Source organism: Ascaphus truei, chromosome 2, assembly GCF_040206685.1.
Source record: "Ascaphus truei isolate aAscTru1 chromosome 2, aAscTru1.hap1, whole genome shotgun sequence".
Taxonomy (NCBI): Eukaryota; Metazoa; Chordata; class Amphibia; order Anura; family Ascaphidae; genus Ascaphus; species Ascaphus truei.
The window spans coordinates 448,338,241-448,353,328 of NC_134484.1; the positions used below are offsets into that span (position 1 = coordinate 448,338,241).

At 42.5% G+C, this 15,088-nt stretch overlaps 1 protein-coding gene across 1 annotated transcript in view; it reads left to right on the forward strand.

Annotated features, from left to right (window-relative positions):
• Nucleotides 1-3,850: 3,850 nt before the first annotated feature.
• Nucleotides 3,851-15,088, forward strand: part of ACVR2B (activin A receptor type 2B) — a 164,931-nt gene continuing 153,693 nt past the window's right edge. The window contains exon 1 of the mRNA XM_075587908.1: nt 3,851-4,479. Within this exon, the coding sequence (XP_075444023.1) occupies nt 4,428-4,479 (52 nt within the window). The 5' untranslated portion in view covers nt 3,851-4,427. The remainder of the gene's footprint in view (nt 4,480-15,088) is intronic.

The window sequence follows — 15,088 nt, forward strand, 5'->3', positions numbered from 1 at the left end:
TGCAAGGAGACTATAACAGAACTATGGAACCAGGAAAGACTAAAAAGTTACCGAATGCCATCCCCACTTCTTTTTCATTTTAAAGTTACGGCATCTGAATATACGGATTTACACGGAAAAGGGTTATGCACTATACCTCAATGGTTCCAAACAGGGCACAAGAGCATGGAAACTCCCATTAAATAAAGGCAATGGACGTTTGTGCGATGGTACCCACCTCAGTACTGTCGCAGTTTAAAGAGTGTCTCATTAATAGGTCTACTACAGGTGTAAGCAAGCATCAGTGGGTACACACACACACACACACACACACACACACACACACACACACATATATATACAGTGTTCGACAAACCTATACATTTGCACGCCCCGGGCGAGTGGATTTAACATTGTGGCGAGCTAGTATTGGCCCAAGCAGCACACGTGTGGTTAGGTGGCGAGTAGATTTTTTGGTGATTTGGCGACCACTGTATATATATATATATGAGAAGAATATCAAGTGCCAAAAAACAAAAGGGTCAATAAGGAATAGTAAATGCTGCCTAAATGCTGGTCTTAACACAAAGACCTAGAAATGTATGTAAAAAAGAGCATTTCGCGCAAAAACATAACCAGGTCCCAAAGGGAATGGAACCTATTAAACAACAGGATATAAAATGTACTGATAGTGGGTCCCTGTATTAGGACACAGAACTAGACATTATTATATCTCAATGTATCTGGAAAAGAAACATTATAGATAGAATGTTTAAACCAAATGGCAATGTGACAGATATGGAAAAAAGTAATAGAGGAGAATTCCTCTGTCTTCTTCGTGTCTCTGTGTTGGAGCAGATTTGCAAAGTACCTTATTGCTTGGAGTTTGATCTCCAATATTGGAAAATGTAGCAGGTGTTTGTGGCTTGTGCTGGAAAGATAATTGGCTGTCACCCCTGTTGGACACTGCTCCTGGTTCACTGTGGTGGGGGGGACCTTCACGCTGATGGGACCACGACTCTTGTCCACTACGCCGATAGATTGCTGCTTCTCCGCACCTCGGTCCTTTCGCCAAGTCGTTCCCTCTTATATCACGTGACCCCGAACAAGTCGGGAAGCAGGTAAACCGGTTCCACTCCAATATTTTACACGCCAAACTCCACTGCACCAGGGACTCTCCCTTGTAAATCTTCTTGTGTGCAGTCTATAAGTCTTTTTTTTTGTTTTAAAAATATATAATAAATGAATAACTCACAATCTACACACACACCACTGCAAACCTGTAGCTCCCGGCAGCACGAACCGTACACACAAAAAGTGTGCGTCACGTGCACACGCCCGCACATACTATAGAACAAGCCAAAGGCTGCGCTTATAGTGCCGGCGACGCTGACGTCACACTGCGGTCGCTGTAAAAATCAAATTGAAGTGACTTCCTGCGATTGCGACCAAGCCGTCGCGCCGTCCTGTCGCTCCTACTATAAGCGAACGCGACGGCGTCAATACATTTGTTTTGACGTGATGTCACCAGCAATATAAGCGCGGCCTAATGGGTGTCAGCCAGATAGGGGTTCCCCGAGATTTTTTCAAAATACTTCAAGGGTTCCTCCAAACCATAAATGGTTGGGAATCACTGACCTATGCAATAAGGTACTTTGCAAATCTGCTCCAACACAGAGACACGAAGACGACAGAGGAATTCTCCTCTATTACTTTTTTCCGTATCTGTCACATTGCCATTTGTTTTAAACATTCTATCTATAATGTTTCTTTTCCAGATACATTGAGATATAATAATGTCTAGTTCGGTGTCCTAATACAGTGACCCACTATCAGTACATTTTATATCCTGTTGTCTAATAGGTTCCATTCCCTTTGGGACCTGGTTATTTTTTTATGCCAAATGCGCGCACGCACACACACACACACCTCGTTTTGTGTCAATGTTGATTTGCTTCGATAAAGCGCAAACGCTGCGCAAAACGCGTTAAAGGGTTTTTTTTTCCGCTTGCTGTTTTTATGTGCCAACAATAAATATTTTTGTACCAGTAGAGAGCAGTCCAGCCACAATTTTTTCCCCTTAGCCGGTGCACCGCCTCACAAACCTCTGGTTTGATCTGGTTGATCTGGCTGCTTTACAGATGAGCATCACTTTGCATTTTGAGGAGTGGTTATATGGAGCAATAAGGAGTTAGGCCGTGATTATAGCAGTTTTGGTGACGTGAGCGACGGCGTGCGCTGCCAAAAACAAATACCTGTCTTCCGTTGTGTTGCTTATATTTGGCGAGACCGCGACCAGGCGGAGGTGCGATGGGGGCAGCAGAATCCAGGAGATAAATGAATTTGTCTCCATGCGATGGCCGCGTGTCGCGGTTCAGCCAATAATGGCGAACCACTCGCGTGACACCAAGCCTCCCGCTTCCATACAGTGCAGGATTCGTGCGCGTGCACCGCACAAGTGACATCACGCGCACACCCTGCAGCCTCCCACTATAACCTCGACTTAAGGGTTCTACCATATTTAATCTGCAAAGGATGAAGTTGCTGCTCTTATTCTGTATGATGCAGTGGTATGCATCAAAAAAGTGGTACCATAGAGGAGCTTACAACTTCAAGTGAGCATTTCCGAGGAAGGCACCACCGTAACCTCACCCATCTCCCTAAGGCAAAGATCATAGTAGGCGCGCGACAGAGCGCATGGCATCACACCGCCCTGCCGCCCGAGAGATAGGTGTACAGTTTCCAGCAATTGGGAGGTATGGCGGACACGTCACAAGGCTGGTTCTCCCTCATTGGCTGATCCGCTCACGTGACGCGAAAAGAAGAAATGGTTGGCCTTTTGAAAAATCTGCCACGTGGCGGTCGCTCTGCATCACGCCCACCATCAGCTGCTGCACTTTGTTCTCGCAGCACGCGAAATCGCACACACCATCACGCCTACTATAAACGCAACCTTATTTAGCTGGCAATGAGTTTCTCCAAGAGAAATGAAGACTCACACAGTACTGGTTAGGATAGCATATTAGGGTTAGGTCTGAAGAAGTCCCTTATTTACAGCCGTTAAATAAGGCAGAACCATTACTTTATGGAAAGATCACCCTGCAGTTCTGGATTTGTATACAAATCGTAATAACGTCACTATTACCCTCTATGGAATCATGTATGGAATCCACGACTGATCCCCACACTGCTAGACTTAGCTGAAGGTTCCAAAGTGCCTCCAATGGGGGCCCAGCCAGTTGAGCGGAGCTCTCAGGGGCATACAAGGTAGATACAGCACCTACTAAATAGCTACAGGTGGAGGGTGTGCAATTATACCACTAAATAATACTTTAACAGAAATTTGCTTTTGTTTTTAAATGTATTTCAGTCTGCAACTTCCCCGTGTGATCAGCCTTGTAATGTCTGCCTTCCCTAGCCAGGCTTTTGTTTGATCTGTTGCACACCCCACGTGCACTGTGTGCACTGGATCTCACACTTCCCATGCTGCGCTTATTTCACTTCTTCTCCCCCCCATGGGGATGGCCACTCCGGGTTTTCCTTCCTTGCTCCCTACCCGCCGTCCAACTTCATGTTTCCCTCCCTCCAGCAGACTGAAGTCTGAGAGCCTCCCCCCTCCCCTTTTTTTTTACAACTCAGCCAGGCGTCCTTTGGTGACAGACACCTCAGCGAACCAATCAGCAGCCAGGACATCCCACTTCACACCCTCACCCCCTCCCTTTCCCAAGCCTGGGGGCTGAGCCCTGCTCCCCCTCCCTGCTATACTTTACCATCCACCTCCCTTTGTATCAAACATCCGGGTTTCCCCACTGGCTCCTCTCTCTCTTTTATTTTGTTGCCATTTTGGACTCAGTTCAGGTTTTTTTTTTTTTTTTTTTTTTAAATATATGTAATACTACATAGTAATTGCAGCCCCAGCCTCTCTCTGCTGCCCTATCCTTTACCTTGGCTGCCTGCTCTGGAGACTCCTCGCCTGTGGACAACCCCCCAATCCTCCCTCTTCTCCTTACCAAATCCCTCTCTGCTGGATCTGTCACATTGAAGTTTGGGCTCCTGTGTGTCTACCCCCCTCCTCTCTCTCTCACACCCCCCCTCCCCTCTCTAATCTGCTTGCTGCAGAAGGTGGAGTCCTTGCAGGAGAGGGAGGGAGGGAGGGAGTCATTGCTGCTCCTGCTGCTTTTTGATCTGGCTTTCTGATTCACACACACATTTAATTCCCACGGATCCACATTACACGCGTGCTAACCCCCGCCCCCCCCCCCACCACCACCACCACCAACCCTACCCACGCGTGGGGTGATCCACTCCCTCCTCCTCCTCCTTACTGACTGCTCCCGGCTCTCAACTCCCTGCAGCATTCAGGATACATTGTTGCCAATGTGAAGGAATTAACTCCGCCGGATGGGATTCTCTCTGCTTCCCTTCTCTGTCTCAGGGATCCCGGGAATATGGGGGCGCTGGGGCTGACTTTTGCACTTGTTTTTGCAACTTTCTGTGCAGGTAAGAGATCCACGTCCCACGGCTGTGTGTTTTTGTAATTTTTTTTTATACCAAAGCACTTATTTGTATACAATACTCCTTGTGTTTTCAGCAGCCTTTAAAAAAAATTATATATATATATATATGCACCAATCAATAAAGGAAACTATTCACAAACTTGGCTCTTGGGGTTTAACATTTTAATAACAAACAAAATGCTGCTTTTATTGTTTTTAAAGACTTCCTATGGATTTATATTATTAGAACTTTTTTTGAGGGGGGGCACGTGAATAAAATGCGATCATCAACCATGTGTGTGCCATGTTGGGGTTGTGAATTGTAGATCTTTAAATCCCATGTATTTTTTGGTGTAGGACGCACACAGGAGGGTGACCCCTACCCCCCTCCTTTAGATTGCATTGCTCTTTATAGGATATAACTGTAACTTTGTGCAGGGAGGTTTATGAATGTGACTTTCAATCCTTGTTTGTTTTTTTATTTGGTGTTCTTGTTGGATAGAAACTGCACGTGTTGGCCTCGTTAACTGCCTTGTTTTGTTTAACCTGCTGATTACAAAGTCCCCCCCCCCCAAAAAAAATACCCTTTAATGAATGAGATTTTATGAGCCGATTTGCAACCTACAGCCACTTTTGTAGATGGATAAACCCCACATTTAAAGAAGAGCCGCCGATTAACCCCACACCATGTGTAAGTGGGAGCAAAGCCCGCATCCGCTTCATTGTTAATATGGGGCTGGTTCCTTCTTCCCAAAGCCATGTGTTCCCACTCCTCTTTCCATAGCGCGGTGCTGGCTATCAGGGCGACCTGTGATCCTCGCATTGTCAGGCTGGTGGGACGCCTTGATTTCACCTCTCCAGGGGGACATCTGGTTACTAGATATAGGAATTGATATTTCCCTTTGAGACAGCATTGGATTATGTTTAACTGGGTGTTTGTTTGTTTGCCTTCCTCTGGATTATATACTGTAAATACAAATATAGACTGAGTATCTCCGTTGTCTAAATGTTAACATAGGTTGAACATATTATTATTTTTTTGGTTTGTTTCGTCATCTACTATGTGACCTTTTTTTATGAGCGGTTGGATCGCGGTTGATGTTGAAGTCTTTTGTTTCCCGTAGTATTTTGTGCTTGGAAGTCGCTCCATGCCGCCAGATCCGCGGCGCTGATAGTGTGCTCTGCGAGGCGTGCTCGCTTCTCTTGTATTAATGAAGTGTTGTGATCCCACACGGATTTGCTATTTTTATGAGATGACTCATTGGACTTGATTTGTGACTGGATGATCTGAAGTACAAAGTAGTAAAATAAAACATAACCCCTCCTCCCTCAGTCACGTTGCTGTGTTTTTTTTTAATTTTATTTTATATTTTTTTTTTAGCTACAATTCAAATGTGTGTGTTTTTTTTTCTTCTCCTGCTCCCGGTGCTCACTGGATTGATAGGATCCTGGAACATTCTGTAGTATTTAAGGGGCTTCCCACAGTGCGACTGGCTGCTATGAATAGTATGAGTATAGTGGAAATAGGGTGGTTATTGAAGCTGATCCATTTTAGATTGTAAGCTGATCTGATTGCTTGTGTCAATATGAAATAACATTATTTTATCTTTTATTTGTCACCCTGTTATCTAACATGTTTATTGCACTACAATTTTAAGATTCTTGCCTGAAAGTGTGTGTGTGTGTGTGTGTGTGTCGCATGGTTATGGCTCTGGGCTGCTTTTACAGGTACTTGGGGCAACTGGATCTATGAAGCCTTTAACCAACCTTGTCCTTACTAAACCTCATTTATCCCCAAAAGTCTAGTGGGTTGTTTTATTATGCATGGCTGTCTAGCATTGTGTGCCTGTGTGTGTTCTATCTATCTCTACCACCCTAAAATTGTATGTAATCTAATTTCTTCAGATCATAGTGTGGTCCATGGCTGCTTTGTTGAACGCTCCCTCCTTGTTGTGATGACTTTGGGGGAGGGGTGGCAGAGGAATCAGCCCTTGTGTGGTTGGCAAACACTGTTGTTACATCTCTCCTGCAAAAACCCAAACAATGCTTCTGATCCAATGCATTTGACAAAAGAGCAGCGCAATCAGGGTGAAAGGGTTACACCTAAAATAGACTGCCAATTATTGCAGGCCAATGAGTGGCAGGCCCCTCTGGCAGCGCAAGGGTTAAGTTCAAAGAAGGGAACTAGAAAACGATGTAAAAAAAAAACTGTTAGTTTTGTGTAACCTACATCTTTTGTAGAAAAACTCCAATTTCGTGTTTTCGGTTTTTTTTTTTACATTTTGTTTCGATTTTTCTTTTTATTTATTTTTTTGACGCATTCATTTTTTTTCCTGTTACTCTAGCCCGCATAAAAATACCCTTTTCTGGATCAATTTTATATAGCATAATTTTATGCTAGCTACACCATTCACTCTGTTCCTTTAAAAAGTAATGTTTTTTTTATTTTTATTAATGAGCTGTATTTGTGTACACATAAATCTGATCAGATATTGGGGTGTATGCGGCTTTGCGATCCCTTTTCTGTTGCATATCAATGGCGTGGGGGTGAAATTGACTTGGATCTGCTGGGGTTTGTTTTGGAATGTGTTTGGGGAGCTCAAGTAAAAAAGCAGCATGCTCTATCCACCACCATCCTCCTCCTCCTGCTGCTGCTCTGTTTCTCTTTGTTCACAGTTCTCATTAAATATGCAGTGACACTGTTTATAACACATACAGCTCTAGCAATGTCATGTTTTTAATTTTCACTTGAAACCCACAGGAGATGGTGCTGGAGAACTAAGGCAATGCAGAACATATAGTGTGTGTGTGTGTATGTGTGTGTGTGTTGTATCTATCTCTCTCATGGCGCTTTCTTTTGTATATTTTGAAGAGAAATATTAATAGATATGCTCAAATATACTAGTGAGGTTTTATTTTGGACTGTTAATTCTGTGAGGTTTTATTTTGGACTGTTAATTCTGTAGATTATTATTTTTTATCGATGTTAATGCATGTTTTATGTCTTGAAAATTCTTGGCGTGTGTAAACACAATAAATAAAAATAAAATGTATGTATGTTATACCTATACACTTTAAGAGAAACAAAATATTTATTTAATTTCTTCCTTCTAGTTACAATCGTGCCTGTAGTATATTCACAATTGGGATCTTCTTTACCACACCTAAAAATATTACATTGGGTGCATTTCCTTTGCTTGGTGAGTCTGATATGTCTTGAAGGGGCACACTTGGGTAAAAATGCTTTTGGTGCAGCTATCCTGGTGTGAAGTAAGCATGTGCTGTATAATCTTCAATAGGATGTTGGCATAAGTCTAAATTGAATTTTCGGCGTCCAATTCTTGCAAGTACTGTATTACCATGCATTTCCATATTTCCAACAACATTAAGATTGGTTAATCCTCTTCTGTATCTCTGCTGTTGTAAAATTCTTCCAAGGACAAATGTGAACTATTATTCCATAGTAATCAGCATGCAAAAAATAATTGCGCTATAAGTGCACACATGGGATATACATTAATCACAATGTCTAAGTTGCGGTACGTACTGGATGTTACATCACAAAAACCAACATGTTTAAAAAAAAAACCCTAGTGTTCCCTTTTATAACAATCGGTTATGCACAATGGACAAAAATAGAAAATGTTTGAATGCAGTGAGCAGTTTGTATTTTTAGGTAATTAACAAGTACAGGCTGTGATTTTGGAAGCGGGAGAGAATGATCTCTCTGATTCATGATGTTTATACTCTGGAGTAGTAAAACCCACTGATGTCACTGGCTGGCTCACGTGCATCCTTCCATGCTTACAATAACACGAGATTGAGTATTTTAATATCGGTAACCACAGAGCACGCCTTACTGCAACATTGTAAACAAGCTTTCACTGTGTTCCAGCATGCATTATATTGAACCCACGTGCTGCCAAAGGCGCCTGCTGTATTATAAGCCAAACTCATTGTCATTAGGAGACTGGATCTTTTGAAACACCTTTCCCCAGTGCATGCTTGGTGACCCTGTGGTCTTCTGTTTGCAAATGGGCAACTTTGACAGCGAGGCCTGGTTTATTAACTCATCAGAACAGTGATACGTGGTTTACACAGAACAAGCCAAAAATGTTTAGTCATCGTGGTTTTATGGTGTAGTCCCTGCAGGGTTGCATCACTGTATATAGGATGGAAGGTCAGATAGTTTGAGTAGGACATTTTGGTTTGAGTGGCCTTCGTGCTGATGCAAGGAAAACTGGAAGACAATTGATGCGCTAGTCTCGCTGTAAAAGTTCCCAAAACAATATATTTTATTTCCTGCTCATCACAAATTTAACTTTTAAGATATTTCTGACCATTTTCAGTTTTTTTTTAAAGATAATCTAACATTTTTAAATATTGTTGTCATGGTGAATTTTCCACAAAGTGTATGATTTCTCGGCCGAAGTCACTGCAGCGTTTATATTTCATCTTTAGTGTTATCCTCCGTATACCTCGCATGTTCTGTTGTGTCATTTTAGACGAACGCATTTTGAAACAAACTTGGGCTTTCTCAAGTGAGGCTGGTGATGGGAGCGCCTCCGTTTCATTGCTGTGCTTGCTTCCAGTCCTCTATATTTGCTTCACCCATTTCCACTTTCCTGCTTACACTGTCTCATCAGTATGGTTGGGCGTCAGGAGATTTCATCCATTATTTTTTTTTTAATTTATTTTTTTTATTTTTTTTATGCTCATCACATTCTTAGTTTTTGTAGTCTTGTATTTCTGCAGTCAAAACAATTTTTTCAAAGTGCAGGTCTCCTCGAGGATACAGAGTAGAGCTCTACTCACAAGTTCATGATGAAATTCTGCTTTTAATGTGACAGCCATGAACAGTGGAAAACATCTGATGGCCGGTCCATATGGGACCTGAAACGTTGTCTACTTTGTATCTCTATCCTTGAGGCCAACACTTTTGAAGAAATTGTTTGACTGTGTTGTGTTGACTGCACAAGCAGGTTTCTCCTCGCCCGAGGCAGTTTCCCCTGTGCTTTTGGAATTGTACCTTGTATTTCTATAGGCAATGATGATTTGAAGAACTAGGATTGGATTGAAATATGAGATGGTGGCCATATTGCAGGTAACTGGGTGAATCTTAAATTGTGGGAGAGTCAATGTTGATGTCGGCTGCAGGGGTAATACTCCCAGCCTATTCTCTCTCTCTGCCCCCCCCCCCCTGGCTCTGGAGAAATGTTATCATTGGAAAGCACTTGTCATCTTTCAGGATGCCCACTGGGAAGCTTCCTGGCTGGGAGCCCTTCAAGAACAATCATATCTTGGGTCATGCTTGCTGGTTGGTTTGACGGACACTTCCTGTCAGTAGGCCATTTTAAGCTCCCCAAAATGCTGAACTAATGGAAGAGCTTCACCTCCCGGTTTACAATAACTATCTCTTTATATATATTTTAGCACTGAGAATATACAGACACTGACATTTAATCCCTTTAGGTGCAAGGAGGGACTGAAAACTTTTTAAGGACATATTCACTAAATGGTATTAAGCAGTAAGACACTCTGAGGCACATTCCAGGCTATGTCTTGCGGCTTAGCACCGCTGAGTAAATATGCTTTTTTTTGTTGTTGTTGTTGCAAAATGTGTTTCCTTTCCCTTTTGTGGACCACAGTTGTGAGAATGTGTACCATCTCTACCACACAGTGTGTGAGGTGTTCACACATTCAACGCCAGGGAGGCCCTCAAGACATTTGTAAAGTGACGCACTGCCGACCATTTGGGCACTGGAACAATTAAATAAGGCTGAAGGATTGGGTGGTGTAACTACATGTAATCGTTGTCTGCAGTCCTTTCATCTTTAGCTTGGCTTCCTTGGTTATCCGCAGGAAGTAATGTGGGTTTCTGCGCTGAAGTTTGTTGGATTTTCTACACTGCTTTTGGTTCATTGATATTATCATTAACAAAACATTGTGGGAAGGAAAATGAGTCTCAGAGGCTAGTCTACTCTTGAAACTGTGGTATCGCTTACTGTTTTTTGTGTTGAGGTGATATTTAGTGCTAATTGGATCTACAATGCCTTCACCATAATATACAGTAGGATGTGTAATACTTTTGTTCTGCTCAGTAACTTTGCATGGAGCAGTCCCAACTAGAAGGCAACACTTTTTTACTTTATCTTTTTCATAGTTAATCACCTATATTTAAGGTATTGAAAGTGTCACTGGCATTAGCTCACTTTGGTCTTGTGACGGCCTGCCCTGCTCATAATAAAACAAACAGATGGGTGGATTGCCACTGCGGATGAGCCCAGATTTAGAGAAAGGGACAGCGATAAAGGACGTAAAACCCATTGGAAACATTTTAGGTGACAGCATTCTCAGGGTAAACTTTCTGAAAACACTTCGGTTTGTCTGATTTATTTATATTAAGCCCCGGTAACTTCATTTTGATCTATTAAACATATACCTTTCATTAGTTCTTTGTGGGAACTGAACTTTAAAGTGTGTATGTGCATATATTTGTGTATGTATATGAAAAGAAAAAAATGATGAGTACTGCACCAAAATACAAATATGAAAGTGAGCCCTAAATAGTATTGTGTAAAATGAAGTATATTTCACCAAATCTATCTCCTATCTATCGCTCATTAACACATGCTCAATGTGGTGGGATATATATGCACTATTGCAAAAACGATAAAACTCTATTTAGACCAATTGTCAATTGCCTGTCCCTTGCTGGACATTTCTATGGTGCTATCACGCTGTTACATGCTGTGGAACTAATGAGCCGAAGAACCCGACCTGTGAAACAGTTACCGGGGGAACCGTATGCAGCTGGACCTCCTGACCCATATCCGGAAGAGGAAATATGTCATCGTCTAACCAGGAGTGGTGTTCCCGATGCCGGTCTCCGTCAACTCTTGAGCAGATGGCCCCTGATTTTTCCCGTATTGTGCATTTACCGGCTACGTTTGTGAGTAGTTGGATTTCACGCTATGGTGCTTGCGCTCTCCTTTTTGTTTTATTGTGTGTATGTGTATATGTATATATTCAGTATTGTCATTTCTTTTCCATCTCCCTTAAGGTTCAAAGAATGTAACAGCTGCCTGCCCTTCTGACCCCTAACCAGAGGCCACTCTGGTGTGGACAAATAATTCCCCCCAGAATAGCCCTTACACACAATACTGTAGACCCTTTGTGCTCTGTAAGTGGTTTTGACTGAGTACATTTTTACATTTGGCTTGAATACATTCCATTTCAACAAATATACAGTGCATTCCGTCTAATGAAGTGATCTACTTCTGACTCTTAGGGAGTGTAATGTTGAGCTTCTCCACTTTGTGATCTAACCACAAGGCCATCAATTACATAATGTGTAAGTGCCATATTCTACACATCTGAATGATCCTTTCAAGGCTTCCTCTGTAATAACAAGCATTAATGACAATAATGCACAAAATTGCTTTGCTACGTTTAAGTATACATTAACTTGTTGGTAGTCAGACATTCTACTTGTCGGATTGAGAGACTTGTCAATACAAGCAGAGCTATAATGCGTTTTGATTTTAGTGTGGTTCAGAGTTTAGGGTCTAGTGAGACTGTTCTCTAGTAAAAGCAGGTACATTGAAGATTGTATCACAAGTTGTATTAATGTTTGCTGTGAAAAGGAGCTTTCAAAAAGTGCTGTAGTAGTCATGTAAATGTTTAATTTTCTTATTTTCTGTTTACAGTTAAAATGTTCTCAAATTATTATTATTTATTTATAAAATATTTTACCAGGAAGTAATACATTGAGAGTTACCTCTCGTTTTCAAGTATGTCCTGGGCACAGAGTTAAGACAAATAATACATGGTTACAAATACAGTTACATAAATGAACAGGGTATACATTATATACAAGAAATTGCATGCACAGTTAAAGAAAATATGTTATGGGCGTATGTAAAAGTTACAGACCAGATTAAAATGTGAGACAGCCTTAGATTTGAAAGAACTTAAACTGGTGGTGGATGTAAGAGTCTCTGGTAGGTTGTTCCAGTTTTGGGGTGCACGGTAAGAGAAGGAGGAACGGCCGGATACTTTGTTGAGCTTTGGGACCATGAAGTCTTTTTTAATCTGATCTCAGGTGATAGGTGCTGCGAAGGTGAATAGGTGATAGGTGAATCAGATCTCAGGTGATAGGTAGAGGTGAGGAGCTTGTTCAGGTAGCTGGCTAGCTTGCCCATAAAGAATTTAAAGGCAAGACAGGAAAGGTGAACTTTGCGCCTAGACTCGAGTGATGACCAATCTAGTTGAGAACAAAACGACAAATTGAATTGTAGAGGGTGTCAAGTTTGCTAAGGTGGGTTTGAGGTGCCGTGCCATATACTATGTCTCCATAGTCAATAATTGGCATTAGCATCTGCTGTGCGATACACTTTCTGACCAGAAGACTTAAGGAGGATTTGTTCCTGTAAAGTACCCCTAGTTTGGCAAAGGTCTTGGTTGTCAGGGTATCAATATACATCCCGAATGTTAAGTGGGAGTCAAAACATAAGCCCAGGTATTTAAAACTAGTGACAGGGGTTAGGGTGGTGTTAGTGTTGGTTCTAATATGGAGCTCAGTCGCTGGAAGCTTTAAGAATTTAGTCTTGGTCCCAAATACCATTGTTACAGTCTTGTCAGTGTTTAAAAACACAAAAAAACAACAACAAAAATGTGCTTGTTTCGAACCTGGAGGTTTATTCTGTACTATGTAACGGCTAAAACAAGTTACAAGGCAATGTAAGGCAAGTGCTGTGCTGGCGCTTAGTAAATTCCGTTGTGTTACATTGTTACCCAGTCTTCTATTCATATTCATTGTGTGACGGGGGTAGCCAAACATCTTGGCCACCAGATAATTTTAAGGAGCCAGAGTTTGGTAAAGAAGGGTGTGGGCTCCATTGGCGGCTGTGTGTATGTGTGCGACACACACTCACACTTTGCCCCCCCCCCCATCCTCCTCGCCAGAGTAAGCGGCGCTTTGCTGACTTAGGCCTGTTCTATACAGCATGCGCCCGTCCGTTCCTATGCGAACGCGCGTGCACGTGCCGCATGATTTCCGTATATATAGAGCCGGGAGCTGCAGGTAAGTGTGTATGTGTGTGTATATGTTGTGTGAGTGTAAGTGTAAGGGGAATGTAAGTAAGATTTTTTTTAAATTAAAAAAAAAAGTTTAATTTTTTTTTGTGTGTGCAATTATTTACCTCTCTCCCCCCCCTCACGCATCCACACATACATACATACATACCAATACATACATACATACCAATACATACATACCAATACATACATTTGAGCACAGCCAGCGGCGCGAAATTATGAATTTCTTCATCTTCGCCGCTGTCTGTCGGCTCCCCTCTCCCTGCCGTGCGCGCGCGAGGCCCTTCTATAGAAAGGCTGACTGACGTCAACCAACTAAAATTCCGCGCACGGCGTAGCCCTCGTCAGTCACACTAAAACGGCCCTTAGGCGTGGTCCCCGCTGGTTATGGTGGGGACGAGCCTGCGACTCACTGCAGACTGGTGAACTCGGCTGCACGCGCCGGTAGTCTCGCAGGCAGCAAGGCCGCAGCCTGACCTGTCGGTTATTCACTCAATCATGCTTTGCGCTCACAAAGTATAGTTGGACGCTGTTGGTGGTGACTGATGGGTTAGTCAGAACTGCGCCACGGCATAGGTGCCTGGCCTAAATGTTTTGGTGCCTGGGATTTTTCCACAATGTTGGAAGCTTATTCTCGTGCATCCAGTAACCCAGCCAAGATATGTCAGCCCATGTAAATGGATGAAGAAAAACAGTCAAGCAAAACCTCTGCAAGCAGGTTACTTAATGAACATGTTTTGGTGATGGAGTGTAGTGATGGCTTCTACAACACCTTTACTTAACAGTACTGTATATTTTTTTTTTTTGACTATCGGCCAAGTATAATTTTCTGCAGACAGCTGCACTTTGTATAGCAAGTCATTTTTGTTTCACAAGCTGCTGTGCAATTTTACTAGGGTAGTCATTGATGGATATCTTTTGAAACTGATTTTATGTGGGATAAAGAAAATGTTTGGACCATGGATCGCAAATCTTACAACAATTGTAATTACACAAGTGTAATAAAGCATATATTGAATTTGTAACCCCAGCCCTATGGGTTTACAATGGCCTTTTAGGGGTTAATGGTGTGGACCCACATAGGCATGATACTTCTATTACATGGGATTGGAGGTAAATCCACAGAAGCTAAGCCTCGCCCTGTGTTGCCTGGAGACAAGGACATCAGAGGGGGCATGTATAGGATGGAGAAGGTTCTAGAGGTTAGGTTCCTTGAGGAGGGAGAGTGGAGGAGCCTCAGTGTATATATAGTTAAGAGGTATGGTCCGGACTATGTAGGACAGACCAGTCCCCATTTATTATGTTCTTGTTGGGGACCGTCCCCTTTCAGATAGGGTCCTGAAAGATGGCCAAGGTGAACCTAGTGGTACACAGAAGAGGTGGCATGCACACCACAGATGGCCCTGTAAGTGGGAGATACAAAAGTGCTATAGAATCATCACTACAGGCAGATTCACATGCCTTATTTACAGTCTGTCTAGAATTGTCCGTTCAGAGACGGGAGTGGGGTGTAG